This window comes from Ananas comosus, unplaced genomic scaffold (assembly GCF_001540865.1).
Source record: "Ananas comosus cultivar F153 unplaced genomic scaffold, ASM154086v1, whole genome shotgun sequence".
Lineage (NCBI taxonomy): Eukaryota > Viridiplantae > Streptophyta > Magnoliopsida > Poales > Bromeliaceae > Ananas > Ananas comosus.
Genome location: NW_017891040.1, coordinates 645 through 26,682, shown reverse-complemented (window position 1 = coordinate 26,682; position 26,038 = coordinate 645). Strand labels below are relative to the sequence as shown.

The 26,038-nt window shown below is 36.5% G+C and overlaps 3 protein-coding genes across 5 annotated transcripts; 2 read left to right on the top strand and 1 right to left on the bottom strand.

Moving 5' to 3' along the window:
- Positions 1-2,186: 2,186 nt before the first annotated feature.
- On the top strand, positions 2,187-7,613 carry LOC109704572 (protein REVEILLE 6-like; the record flags this gene model as incomplete). The annotated part of the gene is given in 9 exon segments (XM_020225326.1): positions 2,187-2,266; positions 3,235-3,292; positions 4,076-4,199; positions 4,280-4,456; positions 4,578-4,691; positions 5,267-5,376; positions 6,614-6,673; positions 7,028-7,128; positions 7,216-7,613. Coding segments are annotated over 9 exon segments (849 nt in total), but the record flags the coding sequence as incomplete, so codon positions are not given.
- LOC109704571 (putative disease resistance RPP13-like protein 3) lies at positions 3,315-13,053 on the bottom strand. The gene is made up of 2 exons (XM_020225325.1): positions 9,672-13,053; positions 3,315-3,664 (listed from the first exon to the last, which is right to left on the bottom strand). Exon 1 carries the CDS (start codon positions 12,515-12,517, stop codon positions 9,710-9,712), a length of 2,808 nt encoding a protein of 935 aa, XP_020080914.1. The 5' UTR covers positions 12,518-13,053; the 3' UTR covers positions 3,315-3,664; positions 9,672-9,709.
- Positions 13,054-17,420: 4,367 nt separating this feature from the next.
- Positions 17,421-23,786, top strand: LOC109704573 (general transcription factor IIE subunit 2-like). Of its 3 annotated transcripts, none has more exons than XM_020225328.1 (5): positions 17,421-17,574; positions 21,058-21,324; positions 21,694-21,825; positions 22,546-22,662; positions 23,033-23,786. In XM_020225328.1, the coding sequence occupies exons 2-5, from the start codon at positions 21,058-21,060 to the stop codon at positions 23,375-23,377; spliced, it is 861 nt and encodes a 286-aa protein (XP_020080917.1). In that variant the 5' UTR covers positions 17,421-17,574; the 3' UTR covers positions 23,378-23,786. The 3 variants fall into 3 exon arrangements, 2 of the variants coding, with proteins under 2 accessions (XP_020080917.1, XP_020080916.1); XM_020225327.1 differs by lacking the exon at positions 17,421-17,574 and adding an exon at positions 20,316-20,453; XR_002214431.1 differs by lacking the exons at positions 17,421-17,574; positions 21,694-21,825; positions 22,546-22,662; positions 23,033-23,786 and adding an exon at positions 17,583-20,453 and having other exon boundaries at positions 21,058-21,196.
- The last annotated feature ends 2,252 nt before the right edge of the window (positions 23,787-26,038 follow it).

Here is a 26,038-nt window from a genome sequence, read left to right as displayed (position 1 = left end):
TTATGATTTTTTTTAAAAAAGTTTTATTATAATTTTTTTCAAAAAAATAATTAGCTGAATATAGATTATAGAGTGCAGATTTTAGTACGAAGCAGCAGTATACATTATCATAGGGAGAAGAGGCCGACTTTTTTGGTACATAGTTAATTCTGATTCGACAAAAAAATTCAGTACAGATATAATATGAATAAAATTTATATTCTAATTTTTTAATTTGGTGAATAAATACGATTTGGTGAATAGATACGGTTTAAAAAATGAGTTCGACAATTATTCTGATATGCGATTTATATAAAAATTATACATTTATTAATTAAAATTCAAGATAAAAAATTTAGTTATTATATTAATTTTTTTTCTAGATTTATGTTATAGCATAAATAGTTATAATTCTTAAAAATAAAGAGTTGCAAAATAAAATAGTGTAAGTAAAAAAAAAATAATAGCAAACTATATTATACACCCACAATTAAACATAAAATATATAAGAATTTTTTAGGACGTTTATTTTTAAGATTTTTTATTTAAATTTCTAATAATTCGTGGATAATTTACGAATAATTCGTCTAGCCCAAAAATTATATATATATATATATACACTGTGTTATTTATTCGGATTCTCAGGAGTGATTTATAGGGAAAAGGATAACAGGGTATTTTTTGTCGTTACGATAAAGTTTCACTAACTTACCCGTAAACGGAAAACTCCGCTTCTTATATCGATTCATGACAAGTAGGCCGGGTGTAGCTTCAATCGAACCACATCTAGGGGCTGTTTCCTTATATGTAGTTACAATTACAGTTGCAACTGCATTCAGAATCCTTATTATTTTTTAATTTAATTGTTGCAGCTATAATTATATGAGAAATTTAAATTGCAATACTTAAAAAGTTAATTTTAAATAAAAAAATATTTTTTATTATAATATTGTAATTTTTAAGGGTAATTTTACTATCCTAATAAATAAAAAATAATAGAAATTTGTAAACTTATTTTTTTAAAAACTAGTGTAGTTATCCGCACGATGCAGCGGACAAATATTATCGAAGTGATTTTTTTATTATTGTTGATCATCGATGATAGTTTGAAATTGTACATATATCAAAAACAAAATACAATGAGGAGATGAAGAACGAAAAAAAAAGAGAAAAAAAGAGAGGCGTAAAATAAAGGAATGACAAAATAATTGAAATAAAATTATTAGCCAAATTAATAATTCAATTAATTTAAATAAAATTAGCTCAAGGTGTTATAAAATTTTTATATATAAACTTTAATATGATTTAAATTGTATTTGTTGAATTAGATTTTAAGCGTATAATAGTAAATTTTTTATTCTGTCCAATCAAATAAAAAATATTTAATTATAATCATTATACTTTCAGCTTTGTAGATTTCTAATTGTGTATATTTGTAATTACATCAGGTAGATCGTCTTAAGTCTTAATTCTAGTGGGTTTTGTACCGATCGTCCATAGCGCAAGTGGTAAAGGGCTTGGTGGTTCGTTGCTGATGTCCTGAGTTCGAATTCTAGTTGATTCATATTTTTCAACTAAGTTTATTTTTAAATAAAATAAACGAAGCGGTAGCATGCTACCTATCTCCAAAAAAAAAAAAAATCATTCATCAAGTGTCATTTGATCAATTAATGTTAGGAGAAACTACAGGCTCTAATAAGGTCATAGGTTATATAACAAATGCAAAAAAAAAAAAAAAAAAAAAACTATAGTGGGTTTCGTGGCTCACGTGGTGGACTAGGTCCACGCAGTTAACTTCCTCAGCGTCCTGCAGATTTCTCCAAGTCGGTTCACAGCCCCGCACACAGAAGTGGGGCTCCTCCCCCACCGTCTCTCTCTCTCTATATATAAAAGGAGAGAGAGAAGAGAGAGAGAGAGAGACGCGGCGATCCAACGACAAGCGAACAACGGAGAAGAGCGAGAGAGAGCGAGAGAGAGAGAGAGAGAGAGCGAAAAAGAAGAGCCGAGAAGCCTCGCGATTCTTCCGCTCGATTCGCCTCCAGGAAAGAGAGAAAGAAACTCGCCGGTTTATGCTCTCCGCGACTCCCGTGGCGGCGGCGCACGGCGGTGCTTATCCCCCTCCTCCCTTTGCGCCTCCTACTCCCATGGTCGCAGCGGGAGCAGCGGCGGCGTTGCCGTGCTCCTTGGAGGACCCAAGCAGGAAGGTTCGGAAGCCCTACACCATCACCAAGTCGAGGGAGAGCTGGTCCGAGGTCGAGCACGACAAGTTCCTCGAGGCCCTCCACCTGTACGTAACCCCTCTACCTCTTTCTCTCTCTCTGTATGTTATTGGGTTGGGGTTTTGGATTCTAGTGTGGATTGGGGGGATTGGGGATTGGGGATTGGGGGCTTTTCTACCCGGGATGTTTTGATGTAATCTTTTGACTCTGATTTCCATGATCAGTTCTAATGATGGGATTCAGCTAAAGTTTTCAAATTTTCGGTTATTAACATTTGCATTTGTGCTTCGACTTTGGTGAAATTATGTAATTTGATAATTGGGTATGCTTTGTTTGGCGTCTTTGACTTTGATTTCTATGATCAATTCTAGTTAGGGGGTTCAGGTAAAGTTTCAATTTTTGGGTTATTAACGGTTGAATTTGGGCTTGGGGTTGGTTAGATTCTGTTATTGGATAACTGGGTTTGCTCTTCTGTAGTCCTTGGCTTCGATTTATATGATTCGTTGATCAAATTTAGTGACGAGTTCAGCTAAATTTTCCATTTTTTGGGTTGTTATTTTGGTGAAAATTCTATATTTTGGTGAAAATTCTTAGGGTTTTTTATTTTATTTTATTTTATTTTATTTTGATTCTATTGTGAATTAAGTGATGGGTACAGCTGAAATTTCAATTTTTTCGGGCTATTAGAAGTTGATTTGGGCTCCGGGATGGTGAAAATTTTGTAATTTGCTACCTTGGTTTCCTTTGCTGTGGCTGTTGACTTTGGTTTATATGATCAATTCAATGATTGTTCATCTGAAATTTTCATTTTTGGGTTCTTAGCAGTTCCATTTGGGCATGGGATTGGTGAAAATTCTTAAATTATGCTACTTGTTGCGTGTTTCCAGCTCTATGTAGGGGAACATCATAGGGTTGCGCATCTTGAACAAAGTTATACTAGCTTGTGCAAAAAGTGGCTTGTAATTTACAGCATATTGCAGAGTAAGCAAAGTGATCTCCAAAACTCAAAAGTTTTTCTCTGTTTTGATTGTTACAGTTTCGATCGCGACTGGAAAAAGATAGAAGCTTTTGTAGGGTCAAAGACGGTGATACAGGTAATACTCTATTTTGTCCTAGCCAACCCTTTTTGTTGCATTTATTTGTGGCCGCATGATTTGTACTGCATTTCATCCTCACTGATGTGTAATTGTATAAATATCTGAGGCATCCATCAGAGTATCTCTAGAAGCATCTTACTGCATTAAGTAGACAACTATGATAGACTGTTTGCATAGATTAGGTAAATGGACAAGCCTTATAATGTTTAAGGCATGCTGTTGTAGATTAGACTGCTGTAGTACTGCACTGCTGCCAATTTCTGTAGAGAATATTTCGGCGTTGTGCCCAGAAAGAACAAAGCATCAGTGGCTGGACATAAGTAGTTGTCTTTAAGAGTGGGTATCAGGTACTAATCTTCTTCTTCCATACTGCAGTTAGATTGTACAAAGGAAAAAAAAAAAGGGTAGTTATTAGTACCTTGCTGATATAGTCCTGATTAGATTTTTGATAAATAACTGAAACTGAAGGGCTATCTTTTTTTTTTTTTTGAACAATCTACCAGTGTGAAACTTTTCATGATTAGCTTTGTAAGCACCAAGATAAGCAGTAATTTTCTAGAGCTCGTGCAAACTCGTCGTCTCTAACATATTAGCTGTGGATTCTGGTAGAGATATATCTATGAAATTTGGCTCACAGATCTTGCGTTGTTGCTGTATTTTTCGTCATTTTATGTTATCTAAGACATATGTGCCTCTTCATCTGCTATAGTAGTGGAAATATTTTACTTTTAATCTGTGAAAACCTTTTATTCATTATAAAGAGAATTCTTTTTTTTGTAGATAAGGAGTCATGCGCAAAAATACTTTTTGAAGGTTCAAAAGAATGGCATGAGCGAACATGTACCACCCCCTCGACCAAAGAGGAAAGCAGCACATCCGTATCCGCAAAAAGCACCTAAAAATGGTATGATCTCTAACAGAGCTATAATGAGCTATATATGTTTGAGTACAACTAAGCTTTTATTTTGGGTGAAACTTTTGCAGCTGCCATCATAACTCAGGCTGTCGCTCCTTCACCGGCTTCTTCTCTTGTGTTGGAACCCTGCTATACCGTATCTAGTGATAGCTCTACTGTCGTTAGGAACTCTACTTCAAATGCTACATTGTCCTCTTGTGTTAATGGTTCAGTTCAGCCTTTTAGTGCTGCTCAAATGACAAAAGGTATTAATCATCAAACCCAAGTATTTACTCATTCATTGTGTAATTTTTTTTGCCTTTTTGTAAATGATCTCCCCATTCAACCGTGGAAAATAAGCTAACCTAAGTCTCAAATGTGATGCAGTACCAAGCGAAGCTATTATGGCCAATAATTGTTGTAGCAGGACTGAGAGCCCTACTGAGGTGTGGCTGGCTTCTGAAACAACTGAGAAGGAAAATCAAGTTCCATTTCTTCGGGGTTAGTCTCGCCTTTTAGTTTGTACTTAAGATTCACTTCATAGGCATAACTCATTGCCTGCAACCAGTGTAATCTTACATATCATAAAACACGATTACTAGGTGGGGATTAATACTTCAAAATTATAATTTTTCTAAATAGAAACCTAAAATAAAATTCTAATTCTACAAATCTGATCCACGACATCTAAATAATTGTTTCTGTAGCCTGTGAATGCTATTGGATTTTTGAATTCTTGTTATCTCATTGAGTACTTAATTGGCAGGGCTACATTACTAGCAGCTTATTATATGTATTTTCCTTCTCTCACCACACAAGTCCATACTCCAATAAGTAAAATTAATAGTTCTTAATTTTTTTTCCCCATGTATCGCCATAATTATGAAGAAATGAATCATTAAGTTTGTCTTAATATACATATAAATTTTTTTTTGTATATTTTCTGCAGTTGTCGTTTGTCTGGCCATGTGATTTTTCAGTTGAGATGCAATTGAGCGTATACCCTTTTACTTTTCTGTCATTATATTCTGTTTACTCACATTTCTTTTTTTGCTTTCGTCTGGTGTGTCGTGAAGTCATGCCGGACTTCTCTCAAGTATACAGCTTTCTTGCCGGCGTATTTGACCCAAATACGAGTGGGCATTTGGAGAAGCTTAAAGAGATGGACCCAATTGATGTTGAAACAGTATGCTATTTATCCCACCTTCATTTTTATTTAACTTCATGTTAGTTGTTTAAAACATACTGAGTTGCTCTATTCATGTTTAACAATATGGTGAACTGTATATTAGTTGCTTCTATTTTTCTTGTTCTCTTTCTCCCCAGTGAAGTCAAAAAAAATGTCAGGACTTAGTTCGTGTTTTATCACATCTAAATTTCTCTATTATGAGTAGGAAATGAGGTCCCAGTTTCTTCAATACAAATGTAGATGTAGTTATTGTTTTAAATAGAGTTCGCTGAGATGTTAACTTGGTCTTATATGTTCTATGAAAGCATAAAGTTCTAATGCATAATTGAGGAATACGGCATTGCTAGATTGAGGTAGAAAATAATTTGGGAAAACTTCAAAAACCCCCCCGTGGTTTTATAGTTTCTCACTTTGCCCCTCTGTGGTTTAAAATGTATCAAATTGCCCCCCTGTGGTTTCGTTTTTATCTTTTCGGTAGCTTTTTCGTTAATATTTTATTAAATTATATATAAAAAACTTCAGATACCCATCTAGATTTATCAAATATTCACTTTAGTACCCTTTAAATTAACTTTATCACTGATTTATAAAAAAAAAAAATGAAATTGATAAGAAAAAGAGAAAAAAGAAACCACAGGAGGGCAAATTGATACATTTTAAACCATAGGGGGGCAAAGTGAGAAACTACGAAACCACGGGAGGGTTTTTGAAGTTTTCCCAAATAATTTTTTGAGGTCAAATGACATCATGATTTTGTTAGTGGCATGCATGAGTAATTTTGGAAAAAGACAACTAGATGTAACTTTCTCATATTAACCGAAGTAATATATATGCATTGTTATCGAGGATCATTCTATTTTTGGGATAGACTTTTCGTGTCATACTCATTCAGGTTTAATTTCTCGATTCGGTTTATTAACTTGAAAGCTTCCTAGTTAAGATCTTGGTATCTTACAATATCCTTTAACAGGCAAAGTATCGGCCGTCCCCTTGCAATATTCCTCAAATGCATGAACTCGAGACAACTTAAAATATATGCTTTCATTACTTCTTTGATGCACGAGGAAGTAGCGTATGTCTCTAAATGTGCTTCTGATTATATTTCGAAAATGCTTCTCTACAGTGAATCAGCATATTCTAATGTTCATATTATATTATTATTGTTGTTTTTGATTGTCTGGCGCTTCAAACCTCCCCTTGATTGACTCATGTTCTCTTTGCTTACTATGTCCAGGTACTGTTGCTGATGAGGAACCTATCGGCCAATTTGACCAGCCCCGACTTTGAGGCACATGTAAGTAACTCCATTTGTCGAGATTCAGCATTTCAGTTCATTTTCTTAAATCAATAGTAATTTATACCCTATCCATCCTCTACTCCCTGATGTGTATTTGAATCATCTCTTATTCTTTTTTGTAAACTGTCCTCGTCATCGACTCTCCTGCTGAAGTTCAATTTTGGTTATCTCAGTAGCAGTGTTGATTTCCATGATGTAATGATTGAAGTCAGTTTCTTTTCTTTTTTTTTTTAAGAAAAATATATATTATTTTTTTCTTTTTATATTCACTTATTTTCTTTCCCATTCTTCTGGCTTTTCGCATTGCCCTAACTTCCTTTATGTATTCTTACCTTTACGATGTTGTTTCAGAGACGGTTACTTTCCACATATGGTTCCGGCACGGAGGAAGCTAACTCGAACAGCTTCAGCAATCTGCTTCAAGCAAGTAGAACACCGGTCACTCCATTCATGTATATCTCCAATCCTCGTGCAAAACAGTATCCATCTCATTCTTATTTTGTTGTTTCCATCACAAATCCATTCTAACTATGTTGTAGAACTCCCAGGGTGGAGGTCGAGTGAAGCGCACCGAGGAATCCCTCAATGTTATGTACTCACTTCGATCCGAAAAAAAAGCAGTAGTGAGCAAACATTTCTACTTTACTTTGCTCCGGAAGTAGACTCCAGGTTTCGAAACCGTTTCTGGGGTTAGCTTTTTCATTGTATAGCTTTTTGCGAATCTCCGCCCCTCGAGGAAAAAATAGTGATCCTGTAAATAACTAGTTTTGTATTTTTCGTGTAAATCATCGGAGGTGTCACGAAGATTAAAGCTTGAGGAATCTCTTCTATGTATCTCAAATGTGTGCGCAAAAACAGGTGTGTTCATGTGTAATTTTGTATGTATGTATATAAATGTATATATGTTTGGAATCTGAGCAAAACATGGTTTGTTTTATTTCTTGTATTGTATCTTCTGAGGATGTAAAAATGTTGTTTTGTAATTAGTTAAAAAAATGTATGGTGGTCTCCTAACTATACACAATTTTGCATTTGGTCCTTGTACTCGAATATTTTTCTCTTAATGGCCCTTCAAATTTTTTACTTGTGTGAATATGTGATAGAGAAAAGGTTTTTATTCGATCTTAAAAAATATTTAAGCCGTGCATCCGCAGTTCCGCACCACACTTTTCTCTACTATTTGCTCTCTTTCAGAGACCATTTTAGAGTGCGGTGTACAAGATGTATTGTACACCCGGTGCAGGCAATAGCTCTCCGGATTTCTACAATTTTCCTCATGTAAATTGCAGTATAGTCCCTGAACTTTGAGTCAAATGTCATCCTCAATCGAAGGACGTCAACTGTCCGGATTCAGAACGGATTTAACAAAATTTGAACCGGAACCCAAAATCCAAACTCGAATCCAACCAATATTCGAAACGGGAGCTCAAACCCCAAATAGTAATTTTTCCTTATTATATTTCAAAATATATTATATTAATATTTAAATTTTCAAATACAAGATCAAATATAAACTCAAAAATTTATATAGATTATTATATAAGATAAATTAATTCGGATTCGAGTTATGTTCGGATAAGGTACGGATAAAATTTATATCTAAATCTTAATTCGTCTTATTTTTATTTTTTATATTGGTATCAAAAATCATATCCGTTAATCATCAGATAAACCCGCTCCATTTGTTTGGGTTCGGATTGGGATTCGAGTATCCGTACCCATTCACATCAGTAAATCTCCAACCCCACCCTCTCTCGTTCTTTGAAACACCCACGCCATTTTTTTGATTTTCCCTCTCTCTCTCTCTCTCTCTCTCTGTGCTTCGTCTTTGCGAAAATGGCGGAGTTATCGCGCCCACATCTCCCGACGCGAAGCTCTCGAAACCCTAGGCGAGTGATCTTCGTGCCCTAGGTGATCTCCTATTTTAATTCCTCCCCTTTTTCTCGCATTTCCCCTCTTCCTCTTGATCAGTGGCTTCCCATTTTCCCCTTTGTTCTTTAGTTTTTTTTTTTTTCTGATGTTGTGATTGGGACAAAATATTTAGGTTTTTTTGGCGTATTTTTCTAGGTAATTCTTCTAACTTCATAGATTAAGTGCGTTTTTGAGCAATTAATAATAATCTGCTATATTTAGGTCAATGGATTCTGGAATTGCAATTGGTTTCTGTTCTTGTTCTTGCCTTTTTTTTTTATTTTTTTTTTGGGTAAAATATATTTTTGAATTGTTCTCCGATTTTGTGAATTTTTGTTGGAATTTCTAGTTGCTAATCCACTTAAATCTCTGTCGGGCGCATTAGTTGTAGTTTACGCTATGAACTTATGAGCTGTTCCACAACCGTGGCATGATGAAACAGATCTCGATCAGTGCAAATAAGCAAATCTTGTTGGAGATTTCAGTTTGGTTTTATAGATTTTAATATATAGTTGGATGATAATGGTACAATTAAGATTCTTTTTAATGTACAAAAATTTGCATATCACTGTAGTAAATTAATAGTTATGCGAGAAAACTCATCCAATTAGGGTCAGATTTGAACATAAATGTTTTGATCCTGAAAATATTATTCAGTATAGGAAAGAATTAGTATTTAATATAGGACATATCGCCAATATTGTAAACATTAGTAATATAGTTGAAGTTAGTAGTAGATTCATAACATATCGTTGAATTACATAGAACAGAGTAATTAAGGCTCCACAAAATAGCCCAGTTTGTATATCAATATGTTGTCTATCTACTATACTAGTAGTATGATCAAATATAGATAATCGAATCTGATTTTGGGTTTAGTACTTCAGCTTAAACAAGAATATGAATGAGTATATGGTGATCGTGATTCACGCAAGATATGCACAACCAAGTATATTCAAAAGAAGTACAATAAGAAAGCAAGATCTGACATATGATAAATAGCTGGTTTTCAACCTACAAGTTGCTTTTAACTGAAGCTTTCTGAAGAAGAGAAAGAGGACAGAAAGGTAGGAGGACAAATTACCGATATGTTTAGGCTATTGGAGAAAGATCTTGTAGTGGCTAGCGGTCTTGGATGATGACTCTCACAGCATGCGTCCTGCGCCAGTCAGTAATCTCCTCCACGAAACTAGACGGCATCTTTTTACATTTTAGAACTTGTAAGGTGGTGATGTGATTCAGACCATTCGGAACCGCATGCAGATTGGTGCAACAATGGATAGACAAGCACATAAGATTTGGAAAGGATCCGCGCTCCATGTTGAGCAATGCTAAATGAGATAGGTTGCTGAGCTTAAGGTATGATAAATTAGGGAAGTTGCCTGGCGAACAAGACATCTCTCGACATTGGCAAGCATTATCTGTCAATTTGAGAATCCTGAGATTTTTTATCTGCCCTAGTATTTGTGTCGGCTCTCCTTTCAAGTTTGAACGAGACAATGTGAGCTCGATGATGTTAGGTGCAAAATTTTTGATACTGCAGAGTTCATCGGGCTGCAATGTTCCATCTAACTTCAACTTATATAGCTTTGTATGAGATGATGTTGCTTTAAAAACCTCTTGAGGTATCTCCTTGGCTCTTAATGTTAGAGAGTTCAAACTACTTAACAACTTAAGATACCCAACCAATTTTCTGTCGGTAGTTTTTGGAGTATCGCGATCAGCATCGATTTTAAGGGTTTGAAGATTATGCAGTGGCATGCAAGACACCCTGATACTTGTAGTAGAAGTAGCTTCTGAGAGGGTTTGCATGTATCTCAATGCTTGTGAGTCCAGCAAACTCATTGAATTCAAGTATAAGTGGCGAAGTTTTGAAAGCGTCCAAACTTCAGATGGCAACGCTGTGATAAATGTACCTCTTATATCTAGAGTCTGCAGATGTGGAGGGATGCCTCCAGAAAATGGTAACATTGCAAAATTGGTGTCTCTCAATCCCAGGTATCTTAATCTAGTCATATCTTTAATATGAAGTTCAAGAATGTTGTTTTTTGTAAATCCATCAAGTTCGAGCACTCTGAGAAATTCCATTCTTATATCAGTCTGATTAATGTTTCGAAAAAACTTGAAGTAATCTATTGACCAGTTATGGAACCATCTTTTCCTGTTGTACCTAGAGATTTGAGTGATTCTGCCTGTGGGGAAAACTAAAAGAGCTCTTAATTTTTCATCCAAAATTCCTGTTAATACACCGAAGCTTTGATGGAGCACCATACGACGGGCAGCTATCTCTTGGGGCTTTGACTCTTCTTCAATACTAGTTATAGTTTCTACCTGAAGGAATCGACTCTCTCTTGCTTCGGACTTTGCTAGCTCACCCAAGAGGTCATGGACTCTTACCTTTTTTATACTCATATCAGGTCCTCGCTTCACTATTTCAACCAGGCACCTTTGTGCCAACTCCTCCAAGTAGTTGCTTGCAGTACCCTCTAGTGTTATACCTTCTTCTTTTGGTATCAGATCATCTCCGATCCACAACTTCGTCAATTTTGAGGCACTGATTTCAGAACCTTGTGGGAAAGCTCCCAAGTAAAGAAAACAAAATTTCATGTTGTAAGGCAAGTCGTAGTAGCTCAAAGCAAGGATTTCTAAGCATTGCTTCCCATCATCCGTCGAATCCCAGTTCATATTATCAAGTAATTTCGACCACACCAACGGATGCTTCAGTTTTATCGAAACAAGACCTCCCAGTACCACTAGAGCAAGAGGCAAACCGGCACATTTCCTACAGAGCTGACGACCCAAGTCCTCTAGTTCTCTCGGGCATATAGGTTGATCATGCGGAGTTAATTGTGGAAACACTTTTGTAGAGAAAAGTCGCCAACTATCATCCTCGTTTAAGGGCTTCATTTCGTAGGGTTCGGAACCTGGGTCGTGATAAATGGCAACATCCTTGAATCGAGTTGTTACTATTATTCTACTCCCGTTGTCCGAATTTGGAAGAGCTAGTTTTAATTGATCCCATACTCTTTTCCTCCAGATATCATCCAACACTATTAGGTATCTCCTCTGCTCCAAAAATGAATATAGCTTCTCCTTTAAGCAATGGATCATCCAGCTCCTCCTATGATATAATTGATCTTCCATAGTGTTCACAGATTCAATTAAGCCTAGTTGGTCAATCATGATCATTACAAGCTCCGTAATGTCGGGATCTTGATGAACAGGCACCCAAGCACAAACATCAAAGTGGTTTCGAAGCTCACCTCTGGAGTCCACTTCTTTAAGCCGGGCAAAATGGGTGTGACCGCGTACGGTAGCTTTAGAAAATAATTTATAAACCACAGCCGCAAGAGTGGTTTTCCCTGCACCACCCATCCCGGTGATGGCTACAACCTGTCGACGCCGCTCCGAGTGAAGCAACCTCTCCACTATAAGATCAGCATCATGTTCGAAACCGACAACCACATCATCACCAAGGTGTGGAAATGACCGTCTCCACGGATGCAAATGACCTTGATCTGCAGCTGTACTACTGCAGCTTCCTTCGTCTCTTTGCTCGTGCAATTTAGGTACGTATATAGTTCTACGTTCGACAATCTCACGGATCTTGTATTTCAACTCTTCGATTTGTTTATTCACTGAATAAGAATGAAATATCCTAGTGGCAGGAGCATACCTCTTCTCGAGCGAATAGGTGTCGATCAAGTCCTCTGCTTCATAAGCTGCGTCTCTAACGGAGCTCAACCAATTCTTTGTGGCCGCGTCTTGTCTCTGCTTGTAGTCCATCTTGTTGAGGAAGATCTCAAGTGCCTGCAGTTCTTGTTTCAGTGATTCAACATCGTCCGCCACCTTCCAAATTAGAGGAATTTCTTGGGTGAATAGGTCTCCAATTTTGTTCACTATGTAGGAAACTAAAGCGTCTTCCGACATCTCTCTCCTTCTCTCTCTCTCTCTCTCGCAGCCGAGTCGGGGGATGACGCCGGAATGAGGCCTGAAACTGTGTGAAACTGGATGTAGTCAGTCTCTGATTGCCTATAGCCTTTCTTTGTCATTCTGTCCTCCTTGAGTCAACCAGTCAGCTCTGTCCACATAAAATACATTGATGGGAACCTTTTGTTTGTCAATTCTCTCCGGCTTAAGAGTCAACCAGTCAATGGAGTGTGATTTAGGCAATCCCATTTGCTTATCCAATACCATTAATAATAGCTATAATAATAATAATGTAAACAAAGTCCAATCTACTAATCCTGATGGAAATGTTTTCGGCATATAACTTGGTCCTGAACCTAACTTTGATAACAGGATAAACGGCATCATTAATCCCTCACTTTTAATCAAGTCTCATTTTGGTCCTTTCAATTTTAGTTTGACATTTGAAATCTTATACTCTTGAAATTGTTTCATTTTAATCATTGTTCTTATTCTTATGTGCTACGAGGGAATGCATAGCTCTGCATTTATGCGCAATGCGATCATTGTTCTATAATCTTTTATTTAAATTTTATTGTTAATTGAGTTGAAATTTTTCTATATTCAGAAATTAGATTGTTGGGTTGAAAGTATTAGATGGATAGAGAACGGATAGATTCAATGGTTTTTGTAAGGATTAAAGTGTGAACTAGAAGTTATAAATTCAAACTTAAAAATCTCAAAACTAAAATTAAACTTGACTATAAGAAGTTTAAAAACTATTAGGGGCTGTTTGGTTGGATGTAATTGCAGAAACAGTGTATTTGGACGTATATGCAGTTGCAAATGCTGCAGTTGTAACTACGTCTAGTCTGTTTGGTTTTATACAGTTGCAAATGCTACAGTTATATTTTTTCTATTTGGTAGGTTACAGTTGAGATTTGTATTTATAAATACTGTCACACTTTAGATAGAAAGATGTGATTACTTTTTCTTAAGATAAGACAACATATTTATGAGATTTCTAGACGTTTTAAATGCTCTAAATAACGTTTAACGGTGTGGATCGTCGATTCGCAAGCTCTATAATCGAAAACAACTTATGAGTACGAGGGCGATCGTACTCATAATAGTATAGTAGCCGGACTATATATATATATATATATATATATATAGGCTGGGGCTACTATACTCTTATGAGTATAGACCCCCTTATACTTATAAATTTTTAACCGTTGATTGATAGGATGTGTGGTTAGAATGATGTTGGTCCCCACTTAGAATAATAGTGATCCCCTAGGGTTGAGTGGGTAGTTGGTTGAATAATACGATCTAACGGGTGGAAATGATCAATAGAATAAATTTAAGGGCCAAAAACTTATGAATATAAAGGAGTCAATACTCATAAAAGTATAGTAGCCGGACTATATATATATATATATATATATATATATATATATATGATTAATAGGCAGCTAAAATTGAAAAAGGAGAATTCTACATTATTACCAATCAAACCATGNGGGGAGGAAGGGGGAGAGGGCGGAGGGCAGGTCGTGGTGGGGCCCGCGGAAGTCGCTCAGCACCCGGCAGATGTCGTCGACGAGTCGAGGGTCGCCGCCGACTTCTGCAGACGGCGCCGACGAGGAGAAGCGTCGTTCGATGAAGAAACAGAGAGTGGAAGAGAGGCGGGGGCGGGAAAGGAGGCACTTATTAAGAAACATGGTTTTGACTTTCAGTACCAGTGCAGTGGCCGCTATTTATAAGAAAAGAGAAGACAGATATGTATTGTGTTGACTTAAAATTATTCAGTATCCTATAATACTGCAGGAGGTCGGATTGGATCCAGTCATATTTGAAATTACGAGAGATCGAATTGAATTGAATTATATTCGAAATGTTGTGAGGTTGGTGAGACTGAATCACAATCAAGTTTTCTGGACATTGTGTCTAGATGCTTTAAGTAAATTGATTGCGTATTTTTAATAATTCAAACTTTTTGAATTAATAGTTAGCGTCAGCGATCTAACAAGTGGTATTAAAATCGGAGGTTACAGATTCGATTCCCGAATGGCCAAGATCCTCCATATAGCAGGAGGCCAGGTTGAATCGAGTCATGTTCAGAATGACGTGAGGCTGATTGGGCCGAGTCACAATTAAAAACCATGAACGCTATCTCTTTATGCTTTAACTTTCCAATAGCTCGAGTTTTTGGGATTCATGTTTAGCATCGTACCCTCTGGCAGGATGTCAAGTTGGGTGGGGTCATGTTCAAAATGGCGTGAGATTGGTTAGGACGAGTTCACAATCAAAATTTATGGACGTTGTGTCTATACGCTTTAAGTTTCTAGTAGCTCGAGTTTTTAGAATTAATAGTTGGCACCAATAAGCCGACATATTTTAGAAGTGTTATTATTTTTTTAGCCATTGAATCGATTTAAGCCACTCTTATATCATGCACAAAAAAACATTCCAGCTTGGTTTTGTATTTAAAAAATTTTAGTCTTTTTTATTCAAGATATTCATTCTTATATAAATATACTACAACAGCATCTTTATTACATGATAACATTCAATCAAATGTGGAGAAAAACCAAGAGGATAATGAAGTCATGCAACTTAATTTCAACAAAGGCTGAAGCTGTATTTTAGCAGAACCCCCTCAAGTCCCTGTTCTTGCTGGTGTGGAAGAAAGGATAGCAGCCACTACTTACCTTCCTGCAGCAACACAGAGCAGTTTGAGAAAGGAATCAAGAGAAGTTCAGCTACTAATGACTTGTTCAGCATCTCGATTTATCGACTTAATCCGCGTCTTTAACTAGGAATTGAATTACTTGTTTCTTGTTTGAGATGCTTCTTTTTTTATTTGATGAAATTTCTGATAAAAATCTGAACTGAATGATACATTAGAACTCAATATCAAGAACTTACTTGCTGTTGTCCCTACTGCTTGTTCTGCTGCTTCTGCGCTTTTGTAGCTCGTATCCGTCCCCGTCGATCGACAAAGACGTCGAAGATATCGTCGAACAAGATCCAATTGTTCGACTCGATCCCTTCTTCCTCCCACTTGCAGGTAAAGGAAAGAACACCCTTCGAAAGAAACCTCCGAACTCCGCGCTTTTCCTCACCTTCGTCTTCTCCTCTCCAATCCAAAACCCGCTAAACGAATCCCTCCCCTCTCGCGAGCCTTCTGCATCGAGCTCACGATCGCAGGCAACTCGACGAGGTCCCTAAAGGACAGCTCGTAAGCGTACTCCGGCAAGTCTCGACGGTATCTACCAACCGCTTCTTCGCGCATAATATTGGAGTGCGACTTCCGCATGCGACGAAAGCTCGCTTCGTGACCTCCCTCACTCCGTGGATCGAATGCGGCGTCGTCGTCTACGGAGAAGCTGAATTGAGGAGAAAGCATGGTGAATCGAGAGATTATTCGATGAACTATAGGTTTATGAAACATATATTTATACGTGTCTCCTCTCTTCCTACATGTTTGAATGGATATGCGAATTTGTTTCACTATTTTAAGAAGAGAACATACGCAAAAAAAGATCTCCCTTTTTCCTTGCAACTTCCTAATGCTTTGTACTCTTGTGAGTAAGAGAATGTTGTATGAAGTGTCCCTGCATTTGTTATTGATTAGTGGAAAAGTAAACTCTCTTATCCAATTAAGGGAATGGCTTTATCCATTAGTTTTGTTCTCATTATTGTTATCTTATGTAATTCAAGATGATAATCATCGTCGCCGTGTTAATCCAGTTTTCAAGGATCTAGAATGAAATCTTAGATTACATGGTGAAGTTCGGAGGAAAAAAAAAAAAAAAAAAAAAACTTTGGTGGACGGTGTCCCAACAAATAATACTTTGTTGATAAGCTCCTGATTTGCTGTCATATATCACAATTAGCTTTACGTTTTATTTGGAATTATGAAAATAAGTACAATAAAGAAAATTATATATTTTTATTAAAAAAATTATTATCGAAATATATTTTTATTTGCTTTTTTTTTCTAACTCATTTTGGCCTAACAATATTAGCTCGTTGTCCGTGCCAAATAGAGTGTTAAGATATCTAAAATAAAACACTCCAAATATTAGGCAAAAATATGAACAAAAATCATTCAAAAAATCATCAAAAAAATATTAAAAAATTGATCTATGACACCCAAAAAAAGTACAAGGTATGAACCCTAGTGAAACTCTTCTTTTTTTGGGTTCAAATTTTACTGTAGTGTCGTTTTTTTGGTTGAGCATTTAATACCTTAAATTTTTTAAAATACTTTTGTTTTCGTCCGAAGAGCTTAAAATTGCTCATAAAAATTTGAGGACCAAGTAAAAATTCCACTACAGCGATGGGGACTTCGGTGCAATTCTAGTCTCCAACTTTTAGCCAAGTTTCATTTTGACGCTATTTTGATGTTATTTGTTTATTTTCAGAGAATATTTTTGATAGTGTTTGAATATTTATGTTAGAATAAGATATTAAATTGATAAAAGTTAAATAAAATAATAATTTTGTCCTTGAATATTATATAAAATATAAGTCAATGTATGAAAATAAAAATAAAATTAATATATAAAGATATAATTATAAATATAAATATGAAAATATAATTTTAATTTTATAATATAACAAATAATTAAAGTTATATATTATTATATAATTTTAAATATGGAAGAGCAGATTACTTTAGAAATTTTAGTATTTATTTAAATTTATTCGAAATTAATTAAAATTAGAGTATAAATGTTAACAAAAAATATGTTAATTATAAAATATAGGGTGTACGCAAAGGGATTTTTTTTATTTTTTTACATTAAAAACCGCCTTTAAGGAAAATTTAAGGACAAAATTGAAAAAAAGTAAAACGTCAGGGACTGGAGTGCAATTTACCCGATCACATTCCTTGATCATGAAAAGGGCGGCGTATCAGAACCGTCCAAGAGCTCTTCGACCCTTCCAGTTTTCGCCCAATTCTCCCGATCGATTCACGAGGGCGAGCGAATCAACCAATCTAGGGTTTCGATTCTCCGCGCGATCTTCGTCTCCCTCCTCTTCCTCGATCAATTCCCGGGAGATCGGTGAGCCCCTCGCTCTCTCTCTCCCTCTGTTTAATCCAATTGCGAGAGGCATATGCTTTGATTTGGTAGATAACAACTGTTCTCTTTAGGTTTTAGTCGATTTATCTCCTGTGGGCAGTAATTACATGTTGAAGCATCGAAAGCCAAATAGTTGAATTAATCGCTCCAGGAGTGGATGTTATGAAATCAGCTGGTATTGAGCCGAATTGGTGTTGAATTTTGGGGAATATACCTCAAAACTGCGCCTTTTTGCGCGAATATCGTGTTTTGCATAATAAAAAATTGATTTAGAGGGTGTAGATTTGTTAGGACATTGAGAATGGGATAGAAAGAATTGGTTGGTTTAATCACTGTTGCTCTATGTCCCATGTTTGAGAATTGGTTGGCTTATTTTTTTTCCCCTATTTAGGGATAATCTGAATTTGGGCCTCATTAACTTTTCCATAAGAAAATGTGTCTGACACTAGCATTGCTAGGAGATCCGTCGATAGTTATCTAGTCGTCGATTTATCCATGCAGGGAGGTAATTTTACGAGGACCTTGTTTGGCACCTGAAAACATGAAACTGAACTTGGAAAACTCTCTCGTTGCTAACTTTCATCATGCCAATTAGTCCACTGAGCGGACTTCTTCTTCCTGCTTCACCAAATGCATATGATTAGTGGCCCCGTGCCATATGACGCCATCTAGAACAGCTTATACCACTATCATAAAACCACTACCCCTTTTACCAGAACGGCTATTGAATCATGTCCGTCGATCTCCAACACTGCATCCACTTCCTTCGATCCTGCAACTCCCACCATTGGATCTTTAGTGGACGGCAGATCCATCAGATTCTCCTCAAGACTGGCCACGCCACTGGCTCCCTCTTTGTCTCCAACTGCCTCGTCCAAATGTATGCCCGCTGCAATGTGCAAGATGCCCGTGTCCTTTTTGATGAAATGCCCCAAAGAAATTGTTTCTCTTACAATTCCCTCATTGATGCATACCTCAAATCTCAAGATACGCACAACGCACTGTGCATCTTTAATTCCATGCACGAAAAGAATACCTTTTCCTGGAATGCCTTAATCACTGGTCTCGTGCGTTCTGGTGATGTTGAAAGCGCTCGGAAGCTATTTGATGATATGCCCATTAAAGAAGCAGTCGCCTGCAATGCTCTCATTCATGGATATTTCCGTAAAGGGCTTGTAGATGAAGCCTTTCACTTGTTTAAGAGGATAGGCTCGGAATGCATCGGTTCGTCGTCACCATGTAATGACAGTTTTGTTCTAGCAACAATTCTAAGTGCTTGTGCTGACCGGCGGATACATAGTTTCGGGAAGCAGATCCACTCGCGCATTGTTGTTGGAAAAGTGAAGATGGATTCGGTATTGGGTAGCACGATGGTTGACATGTATGCGAAGTGCGAGGATTTGGATAACGCCTGTAGAGTGTTGGACCAATTGCCTGAAGTAGATGAGTTCTCGCTATCGGCTATGATTTCTGGCTATGCAGGGTGTGGCAGAGTAGTTGAGGCTCGAAGGGTTTTTGATAGGAGGGAGAACCCAAGTATTGTTTTGTGGAATTCTCTCATAAATGGATTCGTCTCTAATTGTCAAACTGAAGAAGCATTAGAGTTGTTTATTAAGATGAGTAGAGAGGGAGTAAAGCCGGACTCATCAACTTTTGCCACTATTCTGAGTGCCTGTGCTAGTTTTAGCATGCTTGAATATAGTAAACAGATTCATGCTTGTGCTTTCAAGAATGGAAATTTAGGGGGCGTTATTGTTGCAAGTACTCTTATTGATTTGTACTCAAAATCTGGTCTTTGGGAAGATGCTTGCAAGGTATTCGCTGAGCTCAAAGTTTATGACACAATCGTGTTCAATTCCATGATAAATATGTACTCGAACTGTGGGAGAATTGAGGAGGCTAGATGGGTTTTTGATACAATACCATCAAAATCATTGATCTCATGGAATTCGATGATTGTGGGTTATAGTCAAAATGGTTATGCTATCGAAGCATTGAATCTCTTTTATGAGATGCACGGGCTCGGTCTTCACATTGACCAGGTTGCTTTAGCTAGTTCTATAAGTGCTTCTGGTAGCATCTGCTATGTCAAATTTGGGGAACAGCTATTTGCCCTCTCTATTATTCTTGGCCTTCAGTCTGACCACATAATCACTTCTGCACTTGTCGATCTCTACTGCAAATGTGGCAATGTTATTTATGGACGCATGCTTTTCGATGAAACGAAGAGACCTGATGAAGTTTTATATAACTCAATGTTGATGGGTTTTGCCTCAAATGGGTATGGAAGTGAAGTTCTCGAACTATTCGAAGCCATGAGAAGTGAAGGAATCAGACTGAATGAAGTGACATTTATTGCTCTACTTTCCGGTTGCTGCCACTGTGGGCTAATTGAGGAAGGATTGAGATGGTTCAATAAGATGAAGGAGGATTATGGTATTGAACCATTAGTCGAGCATTATTCATGTATCATCGATTTATTCGTTCGTGCAGGGCGGCTTGAGGAAGCAGTTGATTTCATTGAGAATATGCCGTTTAGGGCTGATGTTAGCATGTGGACTTCAGTGCTGGGAGGTTGCAAAGCTCGTGGGGATGAAGCTTTAGCGAGCAAGGTCGTGCAAAGGCTTGTTGAGATTGATTATGAGAATGCGAGCCATTATGTGCAGTTGGCTAGCGTATTTGCTTCTTCTGGGGAGTGGGAGAGATCAGCACAAGTTAGGAGAATGATGCATGATAGGAACATTGCAAAGAATCCTGGCCATAGTTGGCTTGAGCATTGAGTGTGAGATTTGGTTGTGGGAGAGTAAATCTCCATGAGTATAACTTTTGAAGTTACACGGAAGCTAGTATATCCTAACACAGTAAGCACACATCAGGCAATAATTTGTTATGTCTATTGTGGATTCATTTCGCACTTTTGTTAATATAGGTCTCAAGGCCTGGTTGGCTTATAATGAGCTTATTATGATTTGTGCTTTATTTGAAATGAGTTATTCTCTTATAGCGAGTCAATTAGTCCAAACTTGGTCGCTTATAGTTGAGGAAGACGCGATATTCTAGAGCTTGCAGCTGCAAGTTGCCGTCTTGACTCCTGAGAGCAGCCAATATGTGCGGAAATGCTAGACTTTAGGTTTGGTTCCAAATACTAGCTCCAAGGAGCCCACCTTATCTGTATAACTATTCCTTTCTCATGATATTCAAATTAATACTGAGTCGAATTTAAATTAGTTTTACATAATATACTTCTGTACTGTTGCAGTGTTGCTTTTGTTAAAATATTGTCTCATGCCTATTACAAAATGAGCTTAGGGAGTATTTATTTCTTTGGTCATTTTACAAAGAATGACAATTTTTACGGGGCTAGAGAGAAATGATTAATAAAATCTTTCTCATTCTTCTCTGATACTTATTTGTTCCTTTCTTTGATTATTTGCTTACTGAATAGCTTTTTCATCCATTTTCCAGATGGCATTGCAGGAAAGCCTCAATAAGTTCAAGCAACAGCAAGAGAAATGCCAGTCAACGCTTACCAGCATAGCAGCCCGATCTGCGTCTTCAAAGGCACCTCAAACTCAGAGGACAGTTTCACCCATGAACGCTCCCTCAGTTTCTACCAAAGTACCTACGCCTGCAAAGTTTTCGAATGACACAGAAAGGCTTCAACACATCAATAATATCAGGAAGTCTCCTGTTGGGGCGCAGATCAAGCGTGTAATTGACATACTTCGTGAGGTAAATGCTTGAGCTCTGGCCACTGCAGTGTAGCTCTTTCATATTTGCTCTGCAAATAGTACTTGAATGATGTTGATTCTCATGTCCTTCTACTGCCTACCAATTAAAGGATTACTTTCTCTCTCATATCATATAAGATATCAGTACCTCACATTTCATTTCCTTTCCTTTCCTACTTATATAGCTCTTAGCTAATATAAAGGGTTTTTCATTCTTCTTCGAATTTACTTGCCATACTCAACTTTGTGATTTACTCTAAACTACTTCCAAAAGAATATGCGATGTCACTTCTAGTTTATATTATTTTGCTAGAGAGTTGTCGCTCATTGTGAACATGTTCTAACTTTCATTTGTTCTGCAAATTGGCAGACAAGACTAGCCTACACACCCGAACAAATAAATGATGCATGCTATGTGGATATAATGGGCAACAAAGCTGTCTTTGACAGTCTGAGGAATAACCCTAAAGTGAACTACGATGGGAAACGTTTTTCTTTCAAGGTAAACTCCCTTCTTGTGCTTGGTTTCAAATGTAAGAATAGAAGTAAATTTCATGTTTAAGCCACATCATCATATAGAAGAAATGTTCTCTTACTTGGACACTTCCATAAGTTGTTACGTTATTGTGGAGCTTTGGGCGCAGGAAAAATAACCGGTTGATCCATCGGCTTATTGCTGATTTTTTAACAGTTTTGGTTTCAGTCCACACTTCCAGAGTTTCTATCTCAGTGGTTTTGGTGGTTTTGGCTCTTTCAGTTTGCAGTTTTGGATATTGACTAAAAGTTCTCCAATTTTTCAGAAAAATCAAAGAAATTGAGAAAAACAGAGGATAAATAAGAAGGAATTGATTTCAGAAACATTTCTATAACTATATTTCATGCTGCAATTGTGCTATGCAATCTAACTCCCTTTTGTTTTGAATAGAGCATCTTCTAAGTGATTCATTGATTAGTACTAGTTGCCAAAATCTCAATTATTATAAAAGTAGCGACTGGAGCAGTTTTCCTATCTTGTGATTCTTTTATGGTCATTCAAAACATGGCTGACTGAATAGCATCCCCGTAACTGGGTCGCATAGTCAGATGTCTTCACTGGTATTCATTTATAATGCAGTAATATGTGCCCTCAAGTGTTGTATCTTTATCTTCGAATCTCGTTTTAGGATTTAGGAATGAATGAGTGCTTTACAAAGTAATTATTTTTGTATCCGACTTTGTGCAGGCCAAGCATGATTTGAAGGGCAAAGACGACTTGCTCCACCTGATAAGGAAGTTCCCAGAAGGCCTTCCTGTTGTGGACGTCAAGGACGCGTATCCGTCCGTTATGGAGGATCTGCAGGTTGCTTTGAATATTCTGTCACTTAAGCTGCTTATATGTGTTGGTTGCATATGCTAAGACTGTGAGGTGATGTTTTCATTACAAAAAGGAAAAAAAGAAAAAGAAAATTACAAAGTTGAAATAACCAGTGATTTACCGTCTCCTATGCCCAATACAAATTCTAGTTAAGTGGATTTTGAAGGTGGTTGAGTCTTCTAAACTAGGCAATCTGCTAGAGACTGGGATTCGGTTTGTTTCCGTTCCTTGCTATTCGCCACTAGGGCCAATTTAACCATTGAATCAACTCGAAGAATGTTATGACCCGTCCTGTTAGCAGCGTCTCTTTTAGCTTGTCAAATTGGCGACTAACTGCAGACATGACCATGCATAGATCTTGAAGACGCAAGGCCAAGTTTGGCTGCTGTCGAACATGGACTCCCAGGAGGACATCGTCTACCCTAACGATCCGAAGGTGGCGTTAAAGGTGGACGACGAGCTGAAGCTGCTGTTCCGTAGTATCGAGCTCCCGCGCGACATGGTCGACATCGAGAAAGAGCTGCAGAAGAACGGGATGAAGCCCGCGACCAACACGGCCCAAAGGCGGGCCATGGCGCAGGTCCACGGTATCACTTCCAAGCCCAAGCCGAAGAAGAGGCGCGAGATCAGCCGGAGGACTAAGCTCACCAACGCCCACCTCCCCGAGCTTTTCCAGACCTTGAATGTGCCCGACTCTTGAAGAGTCGAATCTGCCTGATGACATTTGCTTGATGGTTCATCACTTTCCCCCGCAGGCCGCATTAAAAGATCCGCAGATAACCGCCTCGCATTTTATTCTTTCACGCTCGAACCCCTTTCCGATCCGTTCGAAACAGATAATTACATTTTCCGGTTATTCATTTTGTTTCTGAATGTGGGGGAAAGTGATAATCGCACGAATGCGAGTGGATTTTACTTTCATTTCTGCTTTCGGTGACAATAATATAATACTCTCTACTGTATAGTTTGCTCTTATGTGGTTGGATTAGGTAATGTGTGCACATAAATTTTGGGAAATAATGCAAATTTTTACCGAAATTACTGGTGCAAAATCGCATTGTAATAATTTTGTAAAATGTGAAATTGGTGGATTTTATTATTAACTTGAATTGGCATATGTTTCATACAGGTCTCTACGTAAATATTGTTGTATATATGGAGACTTTAATTTAAGTAAAATAATGTTGAAAAATTATAAAATTCAATTGTTGATTTTAGTGGTATTCCGATTTCATGGCTCGTAGTGAAATGAAGAGAAAATTACATTGAAATTTTGTAAACTTTTAAGAGAAAAATATTCAGAACTTATCTCAAGAATGGGCTATTTTGAATCAATTACTTAATTTTTCAAAATTTTATTTTTTATCTAATCTTTAATTTATTTAATTTGAATCTGTCAACAATATTTCGATTTTAAAATTTGAATGCATTATTTATATTTACACATTTAATTAGCATATTTTACGCGAGTCTTGCAACTATAAATTAATTAAAATAAAAAATTAGCTTAAATATTAAAATGAAGTAAATTCGTACCAGCTAATTTTATTATATATTATATATATTATATATTACTGATATTTTAAATATAAACCAAATGAAATCTCATTACATGAAAATTCGTATATATTGTACCATAGCTAATAGTAAAATGGTAGATGCCAAAATGCACCATAATCCCCACAAAGCTTGGTAGCTTTCAGCTCAAAGGGCACTAGATATTTTATTAGATAAAAATCAAAGGTCACGAGACACTTCCATTGACTTTCCAGAGTGTATTTGTCTAAAGGGAAATTAAAATGCATACAAACTTTATTTCCCCACAAAAATATTTATCTATTATATATATATATATATATAATTGAGCTCCTATGCTTTTAAAAGTACCAAGTTATTGGTGCTTGTAGATTTTTAGCCATTGGATTAAGAGATATACGGTTAGGATGATGTGGGCCCCCCTAGACTAAAGTAATTATATTTTTGAAAATATATAGAGTTGTTTATCTCCATGGTATTTTTCATAATAGAACATCCGAATCTACGATTTATTTTATTAAGCATAGCTCTCGCTATTTAAACTTTCCAAAAAATAGATTTTATTAGTTTCTAATATTATTTGTCTAGTGACGAAGCAGTGTCAAATTTACTTTTTACTAGCTATTAAAAATGAACGAATTGTCAACTACTTGAAGAGTAAGCAAATAACATAGAAAATTTAAAAAAATATTAAACCTAAAATATTCGAATTCCCCATAAATCATATTTTAGGACGCCAATCGTGGATTTGAATGCCTTACCGGCGAAAACAATGTATGGAGATGTTCGATAACACGTGGTTGTAACTGTATTATAATTGTAACTTCGTACATATTCAAATTTGGCATTTGTTTTGATGCATTTGAATTCAACTGCTACAATTATAACTGTACGAGAAAGCTCAACTGCAGTAATTGAAATGACGCTTAAATTGACTGTAGTTCCACCGGCATTTTTTTTCGTTTCCAATATATATATAGGGAATAATCTCATCATTTCATAAATAAAATATTAAAAATTCGTGCATGTGCTTTCAAATAACATACAACCAAACAGAATATTTATAACTGTTGTAATTTTTATTACATCTAATTAAATAAGATGCATGCATATAATTATAATTATTATATTTTTAAATGTATATATATTTAATTATACTGTATTTATGACCATATCCAATCAAACGAGCTTTAAAAGTAAAAGACAACATCTATTTCTAGAAGTGTTCTTGCCAAGCTCTATATTTTAATGTATCAAAAAATACCTTTTTTATTTTTTATTTTTTTAATTATTCTTTTTGTACTTACCCCTGTTGCATTCTCGTGAGGTGATGGTGAGAGGAGAGGGAGAGGTACAGCTCAAAGGACTAAATGTTGTTGATCATCATGCATGTGAAAATATTATTTATTTATTACACAAAAGAATGAGGATCTTCAAATGTGAGGTTGGTATTTACCTGTTTTGGGAACTATCATTTTGGAATGAAGTATCATTTTTTGTGGGGTTTATATAATTGGTGCTATGATTAGGTTTCATGCATGGGTGGGAAATAATTAGTTATTTTCAAAATGTGAAGCTACATCTACAAATGCAGTTTAAGCTTATAGTTGTGGATTAATTATTCATTTCTATTCAATTTATGAATACAGCATTTATGGATTCAAACGGTGTAGATTTCGGGGCGAGAGTGATTTCTTGACGAATCGGAATGGATTTGGAATAGATTAATTTTTATTCTATTTTTTTTCTTCCATTTGCTGCTTTATTCAGCACACGTCAGAACAGAAGCAAATTTTTAATAAATTTTTAGCGGATCAAACAAATC